The sequence below is a fragment of the Lonchura striata genome, chromosome 26 (genome assembly GCF_050655825.1).
Source record: "Lonchura striata isolate lonStrDom1 chromosome 26, ASM5065582v1, whole genome shotgun sequence".
NCBI lineage: Eukaryota > Metazoa > Chordata > Aves > Passeriformes > Estrildidae > Lonchura > Lonchura striata.
In genome coordinates, this window is record NC_140728.1 from 9,539,656 (window position 1) to 9,561,570 (window position 21,915).

General features: G+C 50.7%; 2 protein-coding genes across 15 annotated transcripts in view; one reads left to right on the forward strand and one right to left on the reverse strand.

The window, feature by feature from the left end:
- Positions 1-25: 25 nt before the first annotated feature.
- On the reverse strand, positions 26-13,872 carry TMEM183A (transmembrane protein 183A). 2 transcript variants are annotated; one of them, XM_085561585.1, is made up of 8 exons: positions 13,707-13,872; positions 12,918-13,007; positions 9,937-10,092; positions 7,590-7,746; positions 6,022-6,202; positions 2,775-2,855; positions 2,006-2,161; positions 26-1,038 (listed from the first exon to the last, which is right to left on the reverse strand). In XM_085561585.1, exons 1-8 carry the CDS (start codon positions 13,801-13,803, stop codon positions 853-855), a joined length of 1,104 nt encoding a protein of 367 aa, XP_085417711.1. In that variant the 5' UTR covers positions 13,804-13,872; the 3' UTR covers positions 26-852. The 2 variants fall into 2 exon arrangements, with proteins under 2 accessions (XP_085417711.1, XP_085417710.1); XM_085561584.1 differs by having other exon boundaries at positions 7,590-7,749.
- A 3,602-nt stretch (positions 13,873-17,474) lies between these two features.
- PPFIA4 (PPFI scaffold protein A4) overlaps positions 17,475-21,915 on the forward strand; it is a 61,434-nt gene continuing 56,993 nt past the window's right edge. For all 13 annotated transcript variants that reach the window (XM_085561499.1, XM_085561500.1, XM_085561501.1 and 10 more), the window contains exon 1: positions 17,475-17,552. The gene's annotated coding sequence lies outside the window, so the exon portion shown is untranslated. The remainder of the gene's footprint in view (positions 17,553-21,915) is intronic.

Sequence of the window (21,915 nt, forward strand, 5' to 3'; positions counted from 1 at the left end):
CCCAGAGCCACAGGAAGTTTCACAGTTGTGTCTTCCTCACAGAAATCAATTTATTTAGTCAAAAGTCAGATTAGTGGTTGCTGGAGGGCTTTCAACAGGAAATACTTCCACACTGCACTTTGAAAAGACAGAGTCCTTCATTACTGCTCCAGTTATTTTAGTTTATCCCCTCCTCTCCCTCCCTGTTTATGTTCTCTGAAAAGCACCTTCTGGTTTTAAAAGTTTAGATCTTCTTTCCAAAGAAAAACACCAGTGTGAGAACTTGAGTACCTTTCCATTCAAGTGAGACTTTCACCTTACAGCTCCTCTTTCAAGTAATTCCTTTGTTTCATCACTTATGCCTTTTTCTTTCCTTAAACTGGGATCTATTGGGCTGGGAATTAAGATTGTTGTTGATCACTGCTTCTCAGACACTGAAATATCACACCGTGCATAAACAATCCTGCTGCAGTAAAACAAACATGAATTTTGTTTGTTAATTGTTCCTGGAAAGCAAAAAGGAAAGTTCTTGGAAAGCAAAACCTCCTACTTCTTCCCGAACAAGAGAACACAAGACCACTTTGATTAGCACCAAAAGGATTTTAAATGAACAGTTCCAGGGAGCTCCTTTCAAATCATAAAATGTCAATTTTACATAAAAGTGTGTTTACAAATAGTTTCTGCTTTACACTCAGCTCTGTTCATTACTGACCAGAAGTTATATACATACAAACTAGCTCAGCAGCTTCAACCACTTGCAAGGAGACTGCAGAATTTATTTCAGAAATAAAAATAGGATTTCCTGTTTCCTAGAAATTCTCTTCAGCCTGCCAGATTAAGTCCCCTGTGGGCTCCTGCAGCCTCAGGAGAGCACTAAGCCTTTGGGGAGAAGGGGTACTGTGGGTGCCACCAATCCAGGAGTCTGACACTGTGCACAGGGTCCAGTACCACCTGGACCCCCTGCTCCACGCGTGGCTTCTTCCCGTTGCGCAGGGGCGTGTCCTGGAACACCAGGCGCACGCGGTGGTGCCGCATGTCCGTGCTCACCGAGATGGAGAACTGCAAGAGAGGAGACCAGAGCTGCTTCAGAAAGTCACTGTGACCAAGAGAACTCTCAACACGACACTTCTAAACTTTATCCATTCCTCTGAACTGTACAAGGTGTTTCACAGTCACATTCTCAAGGCTACAGCACTGGATCCAAACCAGCTGTCTGGCTGGCAGCCCCACATAATCAGGCTGGAAGGGTTGTAAGAGAGCACTGGAACTGCCTAGGCAGTGGTGGCATCACCATCCCTTGCAGTGTTCAGAAGGCCTGTGGATGTGTCACTTGGGACATGGGTTAGGGGTGGACACAGGGGACTTAATCTTAAAGGTATTTTCCAATCTAAGTAATTTTATGACACTGATTCTAAGTGAACCTGGAAGCAAGTGGCTGTCAGGAGAAGTCTGGAACTTACTGCCAAACTCCTAAGTCAGGCCAGACCGAACCTCTCCTGAGCACTGGCCACTTCTGAAACCCTGACTCCCAGTCAGGGACCAAACACACACAATCAAAGAGTTTGCTCATGTGGTATTTTTTTCTCAGAATTTACCACCATAAAGAGATATTCCTGTAAGGGGCAGACCTCCACTTAGATTGCTCCCTGTCTCCTGTACCTGCCGCAGTTCTGGTAACTGATACACAGCCAGACACTGCACAACCACAACTCCTGGCAGATTCTCTACATCCTCTCTATTCACTGCACCCAACAGGGAAGAGCCAATGGAAATGGAGAAGTTAAACTGAGATTCTGAGCACTTCCTCTCTTTATTAACCATATGATTCCCACAACTGGTTTGCTGATAAAGCAGTGAGATTTATACAGCCCAAAATAGGCACTGGGTGGGATTCTTGGGGTCGTTCTGTGCAGGGCCAGGAGTAGGGGACCCTGTGGGTCCCTTCCAACACAGGAGATTCCAGTTGCCCTCTTCATGTCCTTACAGGAACCTCATCTGCAAAGCCTGGCAGCTTTCGCCCACTTACCAAGGTGAAGGTCATGCCCATGACGATTGGCACGAAGATGAAGTTGAAGGTGGTGATCTGCAGCAGGCAGCAATCCTGATCTGGATTTGTGTGCACTTCCTCATACTGGATTGGGGGCTGGAGACCTTTGAAACACTTGCTCTTCAATCTGGGAGACTTGAAAGAAAGAGAGACCAATTTAGCAAAGCAGGAACCTCTGCTGGGTTTGGCTGCTCCTCCCCAGTGTGGCCTGGCAGGGTCTCTCCTCCTCCCCAGGTATTTGGGCGAAGTGTCACAACAAAATGCCATCACTCAGGGTGGGCAATTTTCAGGACCATTTCTTTAGAGGGGAAAGCTGCACAATTCTCAAGGCTGCCTGAAATTACTGGCTTCTCCCAACACCCACTACTGGAGGCTTTCCCTGACATTGCAGGCTGTCTTCAGTTCTCTGAGAAATCTTGGCAATGGCATAACAAGAAGTTTCAGATTTTGGTCAACATTTTGACCACTGCAGTCAAACAGTCTGGTTTTCAGTAGCAATCAGTAGTGATGATCCACAGCTTATAGCAGGGAAAGGATACCAACAGAGGAATTAAAAATGTGGGATTCTAAATGTCTTGGGAACACAGACTGAAAACTGAGTGTAGTTCCACAATGCGCTTTTTAGTTTACCATGGGAATCTGTTTGCATTTATTTTCTGAATGGAAAAAGTTTCCACTTCCCTTCTAACCCCCAGAAAAATAACTTCTGCTTCAAACAAAAGTCACAGCTGATCTTGTTCTTTCATACCTGCTTTTTGAACTTGAAGTTGAATTCCCACATTGCTTCTTGCCTGTTCCCCACAATCTTTTTGCACCAGAAAAGCAGACACTGAAGTGGAAAAAAAGAGATACAAAATTATGAAACCCTTAGAAGCACCACTTCAAATAAGTTTTAACAGATCATAAAGGCTTCCAATTGAAAACACAATTACATAGGAGCAATTAGGAGTCACTTATTCAAATTAATTGTGTTCAAAGAACCATCTCAGCAGTGTAGATCTCCCAGTCTCAAACTGGCCAACTCCTCATGCAACACGTAGTCACTGATGTGCCAAACAGCAAAATCCTGATGTGCCATTTATCCCTTTCCTAGGGCAGGTATGAGTAGTGCAGATTCACCCATTCCCTCCAGCAAGCAGCAGCTCCCATTAAACTGGGTTCCAAACAAGGTTAAAGTGAGGAACAACAGAGAACAGAATAAGGATTGAGAAGGAAAGGATCCAGAGGGAAATACAAAGACAACTACAAGAGCTATGAGGTGATGGATGAAGAAATTCCTAAGCCATTGTGGAGTCAAATGGAGACCGTGACCTTGCCATTACCAGCACTGTCATAATTTCGAGTCCAAAACCACTGCCAGGACAGCACAGTCTGACCAACCTTCTGTCCCTTTTCAAAGGAAAATGAGAAACCAGCTTCAAATAGCCTCAGAAGTCACCAGCACTGCCCTGTCATGCAGACATACACCACGACTGCTCCAATTTCAATTGGTTATCACTGTATGTGACACAGGCTCCAGCCCAGGAGCTTGTTCTGGAGCAGGAGGCTCAGCAAAACTCCTGTACAAGGGAAATCCCTGCCTACCAGTCACAGTACAAGCAACCAGCCTTCAACAGCCAAGGAAAGAACCTGGCAAGTCAGTCCAGCCATCCCACAAAGCTTTTCCACACCACAGATGCCAGCCCACCACAGCTGGTCTTATCTTTCATCAGTGTCAGCAGGAAAAGGAGGAATAATGTGGGTAAAGAGAACTCCCTGTGATCCATACACAGTCTCTCCTGAAGAGAGAAGGCCTGACTGGGTTGCAGGGCAAAGTACATATTTAACTTCATTCCAGGATGGAGTGATCCTAATAAAGTGAAGCCAGAGCCAGCCTCCACCACAGGGGCTCTGAAAAGACCAAAGGGGATACAAGACCCTCTGCTTCAACTCTGAGTCACATCCATAAACGAGTCATTAAAAGACCTTTTTTCTCCACAATCTTCTCCACAATAAGGTGAACAACAAAGCTCTGTGGAGTAAAGCTCAGAAACATGCATGGAATAACCTCCACCTGGGAGGAAGCAGCCCTCAGTTTTTTTCCAATAAAAACATTCTCCAGATCTTTTAACTCAGATGAGCAGCAGATGCTGCTGAGTTCAACTCCACCATCAGTGGCATTTGTAGTTCACCTGCAGAGGCAGCCTGGTCTAGCAACCTGTTTGGTCATGGCAAGTAGTGAAGCACAAAAGGTCAGTACCTCCTAAGGGGCAGAGGATGTCGTCCTCGGGTCAGCCGTCCTGCCCTTCAGACGCGCCGTGCGGCTGCCGCTCCGCCCAAAATAATGGGGTGTCTTTAAAGGGCAAACACCTCTGCTGACACCATAACGGCTCCAGTGTCCCACACAAGCTAGGCTAGGGAAAGAAAAAAGGAAATTAAAGAGGAAAAGCTAGGTTGGATCACACCCGGGGCTGGGCTCTCCTCTAGCCACATGCACTTTAGGTAGGCATTGCCGTTAGTGTCAGCAACCCACAAAGGTACAACCAAAGCCCAGGAAAGCCAGAACGTGGGGAGGCAATGCCAGGTCCTCCTCCAAACCTTCTGTGCTGAATGGAATTTGTGTGTACAATCACACAAGTGGAGCTCAGAGTCCTGCAGTGCAGTAGTACAGCAAGACCAGACTCAGGGTGGCTCTTTCATGCTGCAAGGGGTTAGGTCAAACCTCTACTGCTCTGACAGAGTCTCGTCCCCATTTAATTTCCTTTTTTAAAAGGTGAACAATGAAAGACTGTACTTAAAGGATCCTCCTCCAACTGTTAGTACAGGAGAAGCACTAGCAGTGGACACCAAAGCCGTTATGATGTCACCAGGAATCCTCCCAAAATGTCGACCCTGCCAGCACCACCTCGGGGTTCCAGCTCCTACAGCCATGAGCAGTGGGAGCTTGGGCTCAGGACTACTGGAATTTCTTCAGAGTGTCTTGCTTTTTCAGTTGGTACGAATGAAGATCCCCAGCCTGGGGACTCAGGAAGAAAATGAGGAGCTCTGGATGCAGAGATAAGACCACAGAGCCATGTGCTTTTCCTTGTGCTGCAGCACCACTTCCTGTGTGCTGCTGGATGCTCCCTGACCCTATGAGAGCCTGTGACAGGGAGAGGAAGGAAGAAAGGTGGGATGTCATGTACAGATAGATGAAGCTCCTCTATTTTGCATAGAAAAGAAAGAACAACTCCTCAATGAAACCCACTTCAGTTTGGCTCCAAAAACCTCATTCAACAGGTTTTTGACCTAAGCTTTGGAGGGTGGAGAATTCACATTGTTGCTTAAGCTGTTCACAAAGTATCAGCCAGTTGCAAGTTAAAACCCAACAAGAGACACAAAGGCATTTCAGAGTTAATGGTCAACAGCAATAATGATATGCAAGTGCTCCAAGCTGTGATAGCACAGGGAATTACCTGCCCACACCACAGTGCAGCCCAGTCCCAAAGCAGACACTGGCTCTGCACATTTGCCATGCTCACCCCAGCATCACCACCCTGCCTCACCCACACACCAGACCTTGGATGACCTGCAGGAAAGCAGAGTGACACAACTCCTGGCATCAGTGTCACTCCTGAGCTCTCCAGAGGCCTGTTACAGAGAGATGTACTCTGGCAGAGAGTGTCAGAATAAAGCAAAACATATAAAAGATGATCCTATGGAGCCTTGATCAGAGGAAGGGAAGCTGCAAACATCCCTGGCAGTTCTGATATCCAGTGATACCAGGGCCATTTTGCTGGTTAAGATGGTGTAGTGCAGGACTTAGGCAGAAGTCCAAAGAGTAGCTCTACAGGTACAAGTAACCAGCCCACTTTTACAAATCCCACTGAGAATATCCAGTTAGTGACCATCCTATACCTCAGCTTCACTGGTGACCATCTCCCCATCATCTGGTTTTCTTCTAGAAAGAAAAAACCAAACCAAACAGAAACAGCAACACCTCAGACAAATCCCAGTTTCCGAGTGATGCCACTTACTCTGGAATTCTTTAAAGTGCTGGGAGTACTGTCTGGGATGGCGGGGTTCCTGGAGAGGCGGGCGGCGAAGGGCTCGTACATGTGGAACAGGGAGCGGATGACGCAGGCGCGCAGGCAGTGCAGCTTCTCCATGGACTCGGGGCGCAGGCGCAGGGGCAGGTACACGTCCAGGCTGTAGTGCCTGCAGAACCCACGGGAATGGTGTCAGCTCCAGGGCACAGCCAGGGCACGGCAGGGACAGAGCCATGTCAGGGGAAAACTCCACATCTGACTGACCACAGGACACTGGTCAACCCTGAGGGCTGTGAGGGGGTTGTGCTGCTGACAGGACACCACATGGCAGCCTCAAAGCCCTGACCTGCACCACGCAGGTCACACATCCTACAATTCCCAATAATTTCTAGTTTGCCCAGAGACCAGCCAGGCTGCACAAAGGGCTGGAGGTTGCTGCAGGTTCCCAGGGACTCCCAGCTGAGCTGATTGCAGCTCTCAGCACTGCCTGAGCAGCCTGCACACCTGCACTCAAGGGCTATTCCTTGATCACATTCCAAAGGAGCCTTTGCTAGGGAATGTCACACTAAAAACCAGGCGTGAGGATGACCACAGCTGCCCTCTACTCTGTGCCCCTCCTGCTTGTGCCTCCTGGGCAACAGGTAGAGCTGTAAAGAAAATGTTCTCTCCTGAAGGAATATCCCAGTGGCATGTACTGGGACAGAAGGATTTGTATCAAGTGTTGACCACCCCTTTGCCCTCCTTGCTTTCACTTACTCCTGTCACTGTACAGCTCCAAAATCCCCAAATTACAGGGAGGTGGCTGTGATTAGAGCAGGGCAAGTTGTCCATCAATGATGTTTGCCTTTCAGCACTGACCATGCCATACATACTTGGAGAGGTTGATATATACAAGTGTTGGGCCATGGCAAGCAGAAAAGGACACAAAACCCTGAGATTTTACTGGGAACATACAGGAATACACCACAAAGATCCATTTCCAGACCCAAAGAAGGTATAATATTAAAACTCTTATAATGGTTTGGGTTGGAAGAGACCTTAAAGCTCAGCTCATTCCATCCCCTGCCATGGGCAGGGACAACTTTCACTATACCAGGGTGCTCCAACCTGGCCTTGGACACTACTGGGGATGGGACAGCCACATTTCCTCTGGGCAGTCTGTGCCAGGACCTCACTGCCTTCACAATACGAATTTTTTCCTAACATCCAATCTAACCCTGCCCTTTGCCCTGTTTAAAACCATTACTCCTTGTCCTGTCATGACCCACCCATATAAAAAGTCCCTCTGCCTCCCTTTTATAAGCCCCCTTAAAGTACTCTAAGGCCACAGGGATGTTTTCCCCAAGCCTTCTCTTCTCTAGGCTGAACAACTCCAGATCTCCTAGCTTGACTTTGAGGGATAAGAATATCACACAAAAGAAGACCACATCACCATGTCAACATGCAAACACAGGGCCCAGGCCTACAGGGAATTATTCCCTTATTTCCAGCTCTGCAGAGAACTGCTCTCTACTGAAACCTCCCACAACCAGTTTTAAAACCCTCTAGGGTCTCACCTTCTGTAGAGTCTGGTCCAAAAGGCAGCAGTGCAAGTGACAGTCCAGGCTTTCTTGCAGATCAGAGAGAACCGGACGATGTCCTCAGGGCGGATGTAGGAAGCCAGGAGCAGCCAGATGTCGATGGGATATTCCTCTCCTCCTCCCCCTTCGGCATCTTCTAAAGGCAACAAGGGTGTATTAGTGCAGGAATCTGCACCATCTGCACCAGCTCCCACCCAGAGATATGTGCTGCACACCTGGCAGCAGAGCTGGGCTGCTGACTTACACACACAGGGAAAGCCCAGTCTGCACAGCCTCAGCGGCCCTGCTCCCTGCTCCCATCAGCGGCCACACAGCCACGACACCTCCCCTGTGCCGGACACCTGCCACTGTTAGCCCTGCTGCACAAATGGGCAGAGTGGCAGATTCATGAAGGAATTCGGGCTGAAAGGGTTCTCTGGAGGTTTCTAATCCAGCAGCTCAGCTCAAAGCATACAAAATTAGGTCATTCTGTTCAGCATCTTGTCCAAGTGAGTGAGGATGGAAACCACAAAGCCTTTCTGGACCCTCTTTTGATGCCTGATCCTGGCATAGCTGAAATACCACACTCAGGTTGAGAAACAAAAATTGCATGTCAAATAAAGAGGCAACTTTATATAAAGAAGGGCCCAGTTCCTGCATTTTTAATGGAAAGGGCACATTCAACAGGACACTAAAATAGCTTCACACATTAAGACCTTGATCATTGGTACTGCCAGGCTTGTCAGGTCTTTGTTCCAGTGGTCACAATATTTTGGTAGGAGCTCTGTCAGGAAGGGAAATTCTGTTCTGCATCTGGCAATCAGCTTCTTTTCTTAAATCTCTTAATTTCATTAAAGCTTCTTGGATGGGAACTTTTAATGCAATTCAGATGGAGAGAATAGCCTGTTCTTCCTCTCAGACATGTCAGAACTGTGGGCTCACACTCCTTTAATTCCTGAAGTGTTTTGTAGTTTACACCACGATTTTTTCCACAGACATTGCTCCAACTTTAGGAGTAAAAAATATTTTTAAGGAATATAAGTAGGTGAACAGCACTGAGCATTAGAAAGGTTAACAAGAGAGAAGGAAAACACAACTTATGCACAGTGCTAATAGGAAAAGCTGCTGTGAGGTCTCTGGCATAGAAGAGGTGTTTGGGAACTTGAGGGTGCCAGATCTAACCCCGAGACAGCAGGTTAATACTAAGGGCAGTTCTTTATCCTCATGTGATACTTGCCAAAGAAAGCTCTGGATGTGATCCCTTCCCCACAGCACTTCAGATTTATGGCAGGCACACCCACAATGGGCTGCTACACCCATTTTGCTGGGTCAGCTCTGGCTTAAGAAGCCATCAAACTCCACACTGCTGAACTCAGAGGGCAGCTGGAGGCATCACCTAGAGGGCAGCTGGGAGCATCACTATTCTATCACCATTTTTTCCTCCCTAAACATGTAGCAGAAACAAGACAAGGCTGTGGTAGAACAGAATAGTGTATTTCCAGACTCATAGCTCCAGCTGCTCAGAGATTATTTTGCCAGGATTCTGAAGGATGCCTTAATAAAAGAGGTTAACCTCTTTTAACTTCCTTCCCAGAGGAGTGCTGTCCACCCTCAGTCTGTGGTGGATGGATGATCATGTGCTACATAATTGCTATTAAGCTCAAGAAAACTGGTTAAAATTTGCTTCTCAACCTGGAAGCAACTCATTACTAGAAACTTCTGCAGGGTTTCCCAGTCCAGCAGAACTGTTTGATGCTTACACTGCATTGTCAATGGATTTCTATGGAGTTGCACATCGTGCAAGTGCTGAAGGATACATCTTTCTTGAATGAATGTATTAAGCTGCCACTAGGATCAAATGCACTTCCTTGCTGAAAAAAGAGGCCTTTTAACCCATTTGTAACAAATCACAGCCTTGGAAATACACTGGAAACAGAGCTTGTGTTTTGCCAACAACTGCATCATGGACAGCAGCACTTCAACCCCAAAGCAAACCTGCTGCCACCAGCCCATGTTCAGTGAAGCAACACAGCCAGTGGCAAAGTTGCACAACTTTGGAAGAGCAGTGTTTGTTTTCCAAGGCTGAGGGGATATTTGTTAAAAGCAAGGAGCTCTCAGGCTCTGATTTCATGCCCCAAGCTCTGCCTCTGTGCAAATACAGCTCCTGTGACCAAGTGCTAGCAGATTTACAAGTGACTAAGCTCTTGGCATTTCTTTGTGCACACTAAAATTCCAGAATGCTCCAGGAGCCCCATGACAATCCTGTAAATCCCCAGCATAAGCATGCCCTACACTGGACCTGCAGCAGGAGCCCACAGAGCCCCAAGACAGCAGATGACCACACCTTTGTGCCTTTTGCTCTTCTTTTTCCTCGAGGCAGCCCTCCCGTTGATGCTCTCCTTGGTATCCATCTCATCACTGCTGTCACAGGACTCTCCTGACACGGAGAGAACTTCCTCAGTAGGGACACAGGATGCTTCCAAACCACACAGGGATTTTACTGGAATGAAAAACAACAGTAAGTACAACAGCAGAGAGGAAAAGGTGATCCAAGTTCAGGAGATGTTTCAGTGGAACCACTGCCTTAAAGCTTTCTGGTGAGTGACACAAGCAAGTAAATCCTGACCTCAAGGATTACCTTGTCAGAGAAAGATTAGCAGGGGTGAATGAATGGGAAACATAATTATTCAGCTGCTTGTTTTAAATAATGAACAAAGAGGATGACTACCAGCACATTATGCAGATCCCACTGGTTTAGCTGAAGCTACTTACAACTCCAAATAAAACAACGGGCTCTTTCTAAGGGGCAACCAGTTTCCCTAAACAGCCGAATTGCCTTGCATGGCCATGTTCAGCCTGGAGCCAGCACCTGTTCTGGAACTGTTTTATGAGCATGGAGAAGACTAACTCCCTTTGCAGCAGGACAACTGTCCTGTGGCCGATGACACAATCTACTGGGGCTGGAACTCAGTGTCAAGAGCCCAGGAGTTCCACTTAGCCTGGAATTTAGTGAAGGGGAAGGCTCTGGCCTAGTGAGGAAAACTGCCAGTTGAGTCAGCTGTAGCTTGGGGCTGCTTGTTTCCTGTATCTGGGGACATGTTTAGACATATCCTTTTTTAGAAATATTATTTTTAAAACTCGATCTGTAAACTGAGGGCTCATTAGGGTAGAAAAATTCACATGAAAGTCAGTAATGATAGTCTTGGAAAAAGAAAGGTGTGGTCCTACATTACAGCTGTGTGAGGCACTACCACAGCAGCACAAAGGCTTTGCAAATAGGCTGTGAAATTCATTCAAGAGCTGAATTTCAACCCAACAAACTAGGTGAAGAATAAAACATTTTCTACTCAGCACATACTGAAGGCCAGGAAGGTTTTAGACATCCCAGTTCCAGACACTACAGTCACCAGAGACACTGAAGAGCAAAATGTGCTGTTTGAATCACAGAGACAGAGTAGCAGAAAAACAAACAAGAAACTGAACATAAACTCAAGTGAAAAATATTCTCATTTCTAATCACCAAACAGGGTTTTATAATGAAAAGACAGCAGATGAAAAGACAGTCTTCAAACAGGGCTTGATTGTACTCATTCACTAGACACACCTCAGTGCTTTGCTAAACCAGTTCTACCTCACTTTGCACAGTTTGTTCTGTAAACTGTATGTTTTCCTGGCACCTGGATGTATTCATGGCCGTTGTTTCCACCACTGCTCTCTCCACATGACCTTTTATAGGTAAAAAGAGAGCGAAATAGGTGGCAACACAAAGACAGTGAGTTAGGATATCAAATACAGCCAAGCAAGAGAAGACAAAACTGACAGGGACTCTGACTGGGGTACACCCCACTCTCCTAAGGAAAAGTCAACCTCTGAGTCAACAGCATGAGTCCATTGAGCAGTGAATGGCTGCACTGCAATCCTGCAGAGGCACCCTCTCTTCACCTTACTGTTGAAATCCTCCCATCCTGGGCCTTAGAATGGGGGAGAGGGAAGCCCAGAAAAATTCCTCCTGGGCGTGGCTCCCCTGCCAATGAAGGTGAAGCTCCCATTGGATGCTCACTGTGGGAAGCGCCCCGGCCACTGTGGTCACACCCAGCACAGAGTTCACTCTGAGCCAAGTTTCTGGAGGGCAGCAAGGCCAAAGGCTGGGGCTCCTGTCCCCACGTGTGGCACCCCGAGACACACAGATAAGGCTGGGCCTGATAAGGCTGCAGCACGGTCATGGCTGCACCAGATAAAGTTGGAGCACAGCCCTGGGGCTGGGGAGGAGAGATTCTGAGAATCCCTGAATCCGGAGGGGAAACCCCTGAGACTGCACTTCAAAGACCTGCGATAGAGGTGGGCACGGAACTGCTGTGTCCTGGAGGCACCAGGATGAGGTGGAGGTGAGCCAGAAACAGCAGGAAAGGGGATAAACTGGATGAAGCAGATGATGCTGGGGGCAGGGAGAACGGAACACCAGCAGTTTGCCAGCATGATGCTGAAGTGCTGGACTTTGCCTCAAGGAGACAGAACACAGATAGGTGAACAGGAGTGGGACTGGGAGGGCCCCAAACAAACGAGGCCACAAAAGAGGGAGGTGCCCTGATCTTAAAAGCTTTAGAAGCAGCAGTGGAAGAGGATGAACAGGAGCACCACTGCCCCTAACAGGCACTCATGCCAAGTGCACACTGCCTCCAGCAGTGCAAGATTTCAGCAGCAAACCAAGAGTTTTTTCCCTTTATGAAAAGTTCAGTCATCACTGTCAACACAACATCTACCTCCAAGACATGTGATCAGCTACATTTAAAAGGCCTAAACATCACCATTTCTCAAGCAAGTGGAACATGTTAGCTCAAAAAGCTCCCAGACAAGGCAGAAGTAGATAACAAAATATTGCACTACCTTTCCAGGAAAACTCCTTCTTTACAAAGTTCACCAAAAAATATAGCAACACCCTCCCAAGACCTCCTCGCAACATGTTTGACAAACCTATCACAACCTTACTCCCCCAGCAAAGAACTTTACCTGCTAATAAAGTTATCTACAATTTTATATGTGGTAATAAAGTAATAAAGACTTTTATAACATTATTTTCTACCTCAAGCAGGAGATGACACCAAAGCCTTTCCATTTCAGGCACTAACAAAGACTCAGCAATTCTTGCAGCAGGCTTTCTGCGAAACATCCTAAGCTCTTAACACCTGATTGTCTACAGAGTATCACGGGCTCATTTTCAGCACTAAAGGACACACATTTTCTCAGTTTAAGGAAGAGTTTCCTATGTCATGCAGAGCAAAACCTGAAGGCAGCACGGGAAAGCCAGGGGCCCCAGGGCAGACTCACCTTCCTGCTGCACTGCGTTGGCCACAGCTTTCTTCACCCGCCCAGACTTCACAACAGCTGGGTCTGAGTTGGCATAATCTGCCACCGTCACTGCAGAGAGGGGGAAACGGGTCAGAAGGATTAGGGATTATGGGGATGGGACAAAAGGGCTAAGAGTCACGATGACTAAAGTGAACAGTCCCCAGAGGAGCAGAGACTCAAAGGGGAGATGTACAAGCAGGAAAATGAGCCTCAGCAGAGACATGCACGCCAGGAGTCCCCAGGAAGTCTCTACTCCAGACCATCGGTCTATCAGGCTCAGGGACCCACGCCCCCAGCCAGCCCAGCGCAATTCTCCTTCTCCCAATACCTCAGCCAGTGATAATCCCATTCTCCCTCACACAGCCCAACTCGAGCCTGGCTGATCCTCTGGTCTCAGGCTCCTCCTCCACAGGCAAAGAGGGCTAATTTCCACACATCCGTCCAGAACCCTGCTGGGGGATCCCTCCTGGACGCGGCTCTTTGCCTGCACAGACCCGAGAGGGCCCAGCTCACTCCTAGGCGAGACTGGACTGTGCTCTTTCCCTCATCCCCCTCGCCCAGGCCAAGCCCAGGCTCTTTAACTACTCCTCCTCCAGGCCCTAATGCGGGCCCAGGGCTCCTCTCCGGCGTGCACCAGCAGCGCCAAGCTCGGTCCGGCTCACCTCAGGCCCGCCTTCCCTCACAGCCCCCGCTCCCCTCATCAGCCCCGGCCTCTCTCAATCGCAGCCCAGGCCCGGCGCCACTGGCCCGGCCCGGCCCAGCTCTCACCCCGCTCGGAGCACACGTCGTCGGCGCGGAACTTGAGGCGTTTGCGGGCGGCCCTGCGGGGCATGGCGGCGGCGGCGGGGCGGCCGCGCGGGGCCATGTCCGGCCGGGCCCCGCGGGGACAGCGCCACAGCGCCACAGCGCCCGCCCCGCGCGTCAGCCGCGCGACAGCGCGCGCCGCCGCGTCACCGCTGACGTCACCAGCGCTGAGGGCGGCGCCCCGCAGCGCCGCCAGCGACCCTGAGGCGCTTCCCCCTCCCTCGGTGCTGAGGAGCCCTGGGGGTTTCTCCTTCCCTCCACAGTCTTTTCACTAACAAGGGCACTTCAGGAGTTCCCTCCCAGTAAAGGGGATCCCTGAGGAGAGCTCCCCTAGTAATGAAGATCTGTGAAGTAATTGCCCCTCCCATAATGGGGGTGTTTGAGGGACTGCCCCCTCCTAGTTCTCCATTAACAGGGGACCTGAGGGACTTCCAGCCTTCCCCAGTCCTCCCAGTAATGGGAGATCCATTAGGGTTCCGTCCAGTACCGAGGGTCTGTGCGGTGCCTGCGCCCTCGCGGTAACCGGGGCGCTTGGGGGGACCCCTCACGCACACCAGCCCTCCCAGTACTGAGGTCGCTGAGGTGAACCGCCCCCCGTCCTCCCAGCCGCAGAGGCCTTAAAGGATGCTGGCTCCCCAGTGCTCCCAGTAACGAGGGCCTCTAAGTAAGTGGGTCCCCAGTTCTCCCAGGAACATGGATCTCTGAGGGAATTGCCCCCTCGTCCTCCCTGTAACGACAGCCCCTGAGGTAATTTCGCTCTCCAGTCCTGCCAGGAATGAGGGGCTCTGAGATATTTGCCCTTCCCAGTCATCCCAGTAAGGAGGGGCTCTGAAGGGATTCCCCCCATCCTCCCAGTCGGGAGGGTCTCTGAGGCAATTGGCCCCCCAGTAAAAAGGGTTCTGCAGTGACTGCAGCCCCCCCAGTGCTCCCAGTAAAGAGGAGTTCTGAGATTATTGCCCTGATGCACTCTCCTGTTAGAAACAATGTAACTTTTAAATAAAAAAAAAGTTAATGGTTTTAATTAACTTTTAAATTAATTACTTTAATTATAACCTATATATAAATAATAAATAGTGTGTAATTTTTAAATTACTCTTTTCCAGCATTTAGAAAACTTGCCTTGAGCCACTTCCATAGGAACACAGATTGGGAAAAGTACTGACATTGAAGTTTTGATAAACTAAGTCTGATATACTTCAGTGAACAAAGCCTGGGAGAGAAGAACATATTGGTGAGGTTGGACATCTGGAATGTTGAATTTATGAACTACAAGGATATTTTGCAGAAACCAGAAGATAAAGAAGATGTGAACAAAGACTCCATCTTTGTGTTAAAAGTTCCTACTTTCCAAAGTCGGAGATACTAAAAAGATGGACTAATTAAGATATGAAGTTAGAAATCAGTAACTGGTAGAGGATAGAACAGGATTAAATGAAAGAGAATTATAAGAGAATTATGGAATTTAGACCAAATGAAGTTTGGGGTTTTTTGTGTGTTTGGGGTTTTCTTTCTTTCTTTTTTTTTTTTCTTTTTCTTCTGAAAATGTATAAACTGTAAACATGTGAAAAGGTTTTGTATTTCTGTTTGTGTGGAGGCTGGAACTCTGTTGGCCACACACACTCTGGGCCAAGGATAAAGTTATGCCACTGACACTAAAAAGACAGTGTTGGCAGAGTTTATACTGATGATTTCAGAGGATTTGAAACACTCCCAGGAGACACCCACAGAGCAGTGGCCATGCACAGCCCACATCACGGCCTCCCAGTGCCACCCACACCTCTGTGGTGGGAGCAGGGATGGGTGGCCCCCAGCCGTAAACTGCATTTGCCAATTTTGAGGGCTGAAATGAGTTCTCAGAGCTTGCTGAAGGAGTGGTGGCACCCCATGGGGGAGGAATTGGTACCAGAGGATCTGCAAAGGGAAATTGTGATTGGCAGCCCAGAGTCTGATGGAGATTTTGGGGCCTGTGTCCCCTTGATGGCTTGTGCCCTGCTCACAAGGGGATTTGGGCACTGCCAGGAGCTGGCTGAGAGTCCTGCCCAGTCCTGGGATAAACTGGGCAGGCTGCTGGAATCCTGCTCCCCTCCTTTGGGGTTTACACAGTGACTGAAGAGCCCAGCCCTGCCCCATTCTCCCTCAATGGCTCTGAACACTCCAGAGTGCTGCATTCCCACTTGTGCCCCTTTCCTACAAAACTTCAGCAGATGAATGGAATGACAGTGAGATGTTTTCACAGCTGTGGTGTCAGCTCTTGGGCCTCTCCAGTGCAGGATAAAGCATGGAATATGGAAAAATCCAAGAAATCCACATTCCTTCTGCTTCCCAAGCATGGCCAGGAGCTGGTATGTCCATAAACTCCCTGCCTGACCCTATTTCTCTCAGCGTTTCTTAAATACACAAAGAGCATTCTACCAGCAAGGAGCACATTTGATTGAGAAAACTTCTCATCTTCCCAGGCAGGAAAGGCCATTCCTTGATAGAAAGGCTACTCCTAATCCATCTGTTCTTAAGGCAATGGATACAAATTAATGTGGATGGCAGTCAATAAACTAGATCCTGGTGCTCCTGGCTGCCCTCACCTCTTTACTTGAAAATGTTTTCCTTGAATTATCCTATTCATCATTGTTATTTGAGAACTGTATCACAGTATTATTTTTAAAAAGTGAAGCTTGTCTTGGCTTAAAAAACTCTAGCATGTGGAAAAGAGATGAAATGTTCTTGGGAGTGAAGGCAGTTGTTCCTGAGTCTGGCCAGCGGGCGGATCCAGCACACTCCCTCCTCTGGTGAGACGGAGACATTTATGTGAGACGTTCCCCAGGGTCCTCCAGCAAAGATCCTGAGGATGAGCTTGATGTCCTTCCTGGAGAGAGGAAGGTGCTGCTCTGTGATGATGCTGCTGATCCCAGTTGTTCCCAGTGGGGTCACAAAAGGAGCTCCTCGTTGGTAGGCTGGGTGAGGACTGCTGAGGGATCCCAAAGGCTGTGCTAGGGGTTGTACTTCCAAGGCCCCTAAATTAATTGTTTGTGACGGGTGCTCCTGTTGAGGGCAGGATGATGGAGCAGGGTGGGCTTTTGACTGCCCCCGCTGAAGTTCATGGATGCCCTCTGCCCCAAAAGCCATTTATGATGCTGAAGACATCCTTGAGGGAAGCCCAAGGTGAAACATCTCATCTCTCCAGGGCTCAGAACTGAGCCTTGCAGGCTGAGGAGGGGGCTGGGGCAGTCTGGGGGTCAGTGCCTGCCCCCATTGCTGCTCCTCACAAGGTGGGGGGGACAGGCACCCAGAGCCTGGGACACCCTACAGCCCAGGCCTGCTCCTGCCTCCCTCCCTCCAGGGCTGGACAAAACCCCTGGGGAGTCCTGCCCGTATGGGGACTTATAAACCTGTTCCTGCCCCCAGGAGAGTTCTATGCCCATTCCAGGGGCATTCTTGTACCTCCCCCAAGGAGGAACTTTCCCCACAAGAGAGTTTCCTACTCCCACAGGGGCATTTCTGCCCCACCTCAGGGTTCTGTGTCCCCTCGGGGGAATTTCTGCCCTCAAAGAGAGTTCCCCTGGGGGGATTTCTGTCGCTCCTGAAAGTCGTTTAAGGCTCAAAGGGGGGGAGGGGTTCCTCCCCTTCCCCAGGGGACCCTGTCCCCGGGGAGGCTCCTGCCCCCGGGCGGACCCCCGCTCCCGCCCCGACCCCCGACCCGCGCCCCCCCGGGGCGGCCCGCCCGGGGCGGGGCCAGGCGGGGACGGTGACGCAGTGGGCGGGGCGGGGCGGGGCGGCAGCGGCGGCAGCGGCGGCTTCCAGCGACTTCGGCGGGCGGTGAGTGCGGGCGGGGCCGCGCTGCCCACGGGGGATGCTCGGCCCCGCGCGGGGCCGCCCGGGGCCAGCTCGGCCCCCGTGACCCCCGTGGGGCCTCCCGGGGGGTGCTCAGCCCCCGCGGTGGGGCCAGACCCGGAGGACTCTGCTCGTATTGCCTCCCCCGGGGATGCTCTGCTGCCCCCCGAGAGGATGCTCAGCCCCCTTGGTGGGGCCAGACTCGGCGGGCTCTGCCGTTTTTGCCACCCCCCGGGGATGTTCTGCCCTCCTCCCCCCACATCCCTACTGGGGATGCTCCCCATTGCCCCCCGGGCGGTGCCGCAGTAGGGATGCTCAGCCCGGCCGTGCCCCGGGGGATGCTCTGCCCCCTCCCCCGGAAGGGACTGACTCGTACCGAGGGTGCTTTGTCTCCCACCCTGTTACCCCTTGGAGGGGGTGTCTGAGTCAGGGTGTGCTGAGCTCCCTCATTTACCTTCGGTTGAGTCTGAGCTGGGGCATGTCATTCTCACCCCGACTTGGGTTGGAGGGGGGACTTGCTGTGCCCCGGCTTTACCCTCAGACCGAGCATTTGAGCTAGGATTGCTTCCCTCAGTCCACTGGCCGCGGACCGAGAGCCGGGGAGATGTGCTGCCCCTTCCCCACTGGGTGTGCAGGCAGGGGAGTGAACGGTGGGAACATCCCCCAAGGCCGCATAGTATGGGGGGCAGCGAGGGGGCAGTGATTCTTAACCTGGGAGAGGGGGCCTTGATTTTCAGCTGCTTTCTGCCCCTGCCAGGCCCCCATATGCTCCTAAGTTGTCCCTTTGCATCCCCTCCCCAAGATATTGCCTATCACCGAGGGGAGGGCAGGAATGCTGGTGAGCCTGGTTCCTACCATGGCCTTCTCCTGGTCGGTTCTCTGATTTCCCAGCACTGTCTCCTCCCGCCTTCCTCGGTGCTGCCTCCAGCCCTGGAGCATCCACCCAGTGCCGAGCTCTGTGTCAGTCCCACTGAGCATCTGCCTGGCTCCGAGCTCTGAGCTGGATGAGCTCATGGGGATGCTGCCACACACATGCTTCTGGAGGTCAGCACCAGGTAAATGCCTTCCAAGCTGGGTCAGCTTGGAACTGGGAAGATGCTCATGGATCTGGTTCAGCCTAAACATTGGCCTGTGTGCTCAGGGCTGGACCAACAGAGCATCCAGCCAGCCTGGCTAGCTCCAGCTGTGCCCACACTGGTTCCTAGCCTCTGTTAGCTCTGTTCACAGGGCTTCTGCAAGCTGCCTCCAGACAGCACTGTTTGCTTCTGAATAACCAGCCTTGAAGGGCTTGTTTATCCCCTCAATTGCATCATTAGAGCAGCAATTGGCTTAGGGAGCTGGGTTTTGTTAAAGCTGTGCAAACCCTTATGGGGAGGCCCTGGTTTTGGCCAAGTCAGGATTGGCAAAGTGTTCATTTTAGCTCATTTGCCACCATCTGCTGGATGCTGGAATAGGTTCTCCTAGTGGGTTTAGTACCACCAAGCCATTGTGTGAGCAGGAGCTGGTCCAGAGGCAAGCATGAGCTAGAGTTTGGGACCTGGATGAATGTGCCCATGTGGTTTGGGAGTTTCTTGGTTGTGGTGCTGCCCACACAGCAGAAAGGTGGAAAGTTAGATGTCTTTGTGTCTCTGATGGTCTGAGAGTCTCAGGTACCTGTGCTCTTGGGGACATCACGCTGTGCTGCTCCCTGCATGTGCTGGTTGAGGAACAGGGCTGATCTCTAGGGACTTTGCTGGAGATTTGTCAGGGAGCCATCAGCACAGGTCCCTGCTGCCATCTGCCTGGCACCCTGTGGTGCTTGGGTGCACAGGTGCCTTCCCAGTCTCAGTGCTTGCTCCTCCTGCAGCTCTTTCCCAGGAGTCAGTCCAGAGGCTGTCCGGGACCAGTGTCACCAGCAGGAGGGTGGGGGTGCCTCTGAACTGGCAGGTTCCTGAGACACCAGTGGGACTGATGGACAGATCTGGTTTTCTAGAGTGGCCAACTTGGCAGATGTGGGTTTAAACATCTCATCCCTGTGCAGCTTTGTGCAGCTTTGTGGTGAGTGGGTCTTGCTCTGTACCAATCCAGCTGTGCTTGGCAGCAGCTCCAGTGGAGATGCAGAGGGACTGGACATGCTGGAGATTTGGGTTCCTGCCTGTCTCAGCTGTCTCAGAAGACACCAGGGATAAAACCCCCAGTGAAACCCTTCTCATCTGCATTTTTGGAGGGACATTTTTGCAAGTCTTGTCCTTTGGGGCTGCTCTCACCAGGGGCTGGAAATGAGGACAGGGATGAGGAGGAGGCTGAGTGAGTGTGAGTTGGTGGGTCCCGCTCTGCTGGGTGAGGATGTGGAGGTCCTGAGTCAGTGCTGGGAAAGAGCCTGACTCTTTGCTGGAGCTGGAAGTTCACACTGGAGCTAGGAGAGGCATTCTTGGAGCCTCAGAGGGAGCTGAACTCAAATTGGGGCCCAACTGGGAATACCTCTAGAGGGCTCCACTCTGTGCACATGAGAGACGTTGACCCGAGAGTCCCATCCTCTGCCTGGGGAGTGCCATTTCAGGATTTCCAGCAAAGCAGAAAGATACTGTATTCTTTATTTAACCTCGAAACTTTAATTCACAATTCATTTCCTCCTAAAGAATGCTTTGGTGAGCCAGAGGCTTCCCAGATGGCTCCCAAAACTGAGCTGTGAGGTCTCTGAATATTAACTGGAGGAGAAGGTTGTTGGATCCATTGCCCAGCTGTCCTCCCAGAGAGGTGTGAATGACAGCACCTTCCTCACAAATGATTTCCAAGCACCAGGTGTGGGATGACAGACCTGACCCAGCCTGAGGGCTCTGCTGTGGGCTCTGCAGGTGGGTCCAAGCCTTGGGGATGTGGTTGGGAGTTTTCAGTGCTTAAAGGCCTCTTCTGTGAGCAGATGAAAGGCTTGGAGGTGGGTGCCCATGTGGGTGTGCTCACACAAGCTGGCATTTGGGAGGGAGGAGGGAAAATATCACATGGAACAACTGCAGTGTTGGGGGACAGGTCTGTGCTTGGGCCCACCTGGAGCAGAAGTTTTGGAAAATGATTCCAGGCTCTTTGCTAAAAAAGGTTGTGCTGATATAACTGGATTTTATTATTGTTTGTTGTATGGTCAAGAAGGTTAAAACCCTTGTGGGGAAAAGGTAAAAGCCTGGAGTTCATTTGTAGGGTAAGGATGTTCTGAGGAATGACGCTGAGAAAGCTGGAGCAGTTCAGCCTGGAGAAGAGGAGGCTGTGTGGAGACCCCACAGCACCTTCCAGGGTGTGAAGGGGCCACAAGGAAGCTGGAGAGGGACTCTGCATGAGGAAATGGAGTGACAGGACAAGACAGTTCTCACTGAAAGAAGAGGGATTTAGATTAGATATTGGGAAGAAATATCTGTGAGGGTGGTGAGGCCCTGGCACACCACCTGGCTCCCCAGAGAAGCTGTGTCTGCCCCTGAATCCCCAGCAGTGTCCGTGTCCAGACTGGACAGGGCTTGGTTAGTAGGGGTCAGCAGGAGGTGTCCCTTGCCCATGGTAGGGGGTTGGAATGAGCTGAGCTTTAAAGTCCTTTCCAGCCCAAGCCATGCTGTGATTCTGTGGTTTTATGAATGAAGTAGCTGCTCATCTCTCTCATTTTTGTGCCAAACTGGCTGACCCTCAGCACTGGGCACCACTGGCAGTGCAGTGATTCCCACCCCACAGGAGAATCTGGGAGCTGGGTGTCAAAGCCTCTCCAAAAGCCACTGGCCAGGAGGGGACTAACCCTGTGTCCTCCACGTTGCTTTTCCATAGCTGAATCTTCACCCTGATGTTTTAAGCAGCTCGTGGGTTGCTTCTCCAGCTCTGTAATCCTGCAGGACTGACAAGGCTGGAATTTATCTGAAAATGCAGATTATTTTTTTCCTGCTGCTGGTTTTCAGTTCCTGCCATGCTTCTCTTAGCAAGCGCAAGGAGGTGCCGGCTGGGTGGCTGCCTTTAATTGCATCCAAACATTAAAAAAAGAAGAAAACAAGTGGCAGATGAGAGCTCGTTTCCCCATCCTCCTGTCCGTGTGGAGCGGTTTCCAGGAGAGGGCAGTTCCCGGGGATTTTGCTGCATGGTGCCTCTTCCCTGCACTCCTGCCCTGTCCAGCCCCTCGTGTCGGTGGTCGCGGAGGCAGAGCCGTGCCAGGGAGCACGGGGGTCTGGGCCAGCTCCTCCGAGGGCGGTGAGGCATTGTCAGCAGTGCTTTAAACAGCGGGCGCGGGGCTGTGCGGCAGGAGGGGAAGGAAGGAGGCTCCTCCTGCCTGGACTCCACATCCCGCCTTCCAGAGAGGGCAGCATCCCTCGCCAGGACAGGATGACACGGCAGGGAATGGGTC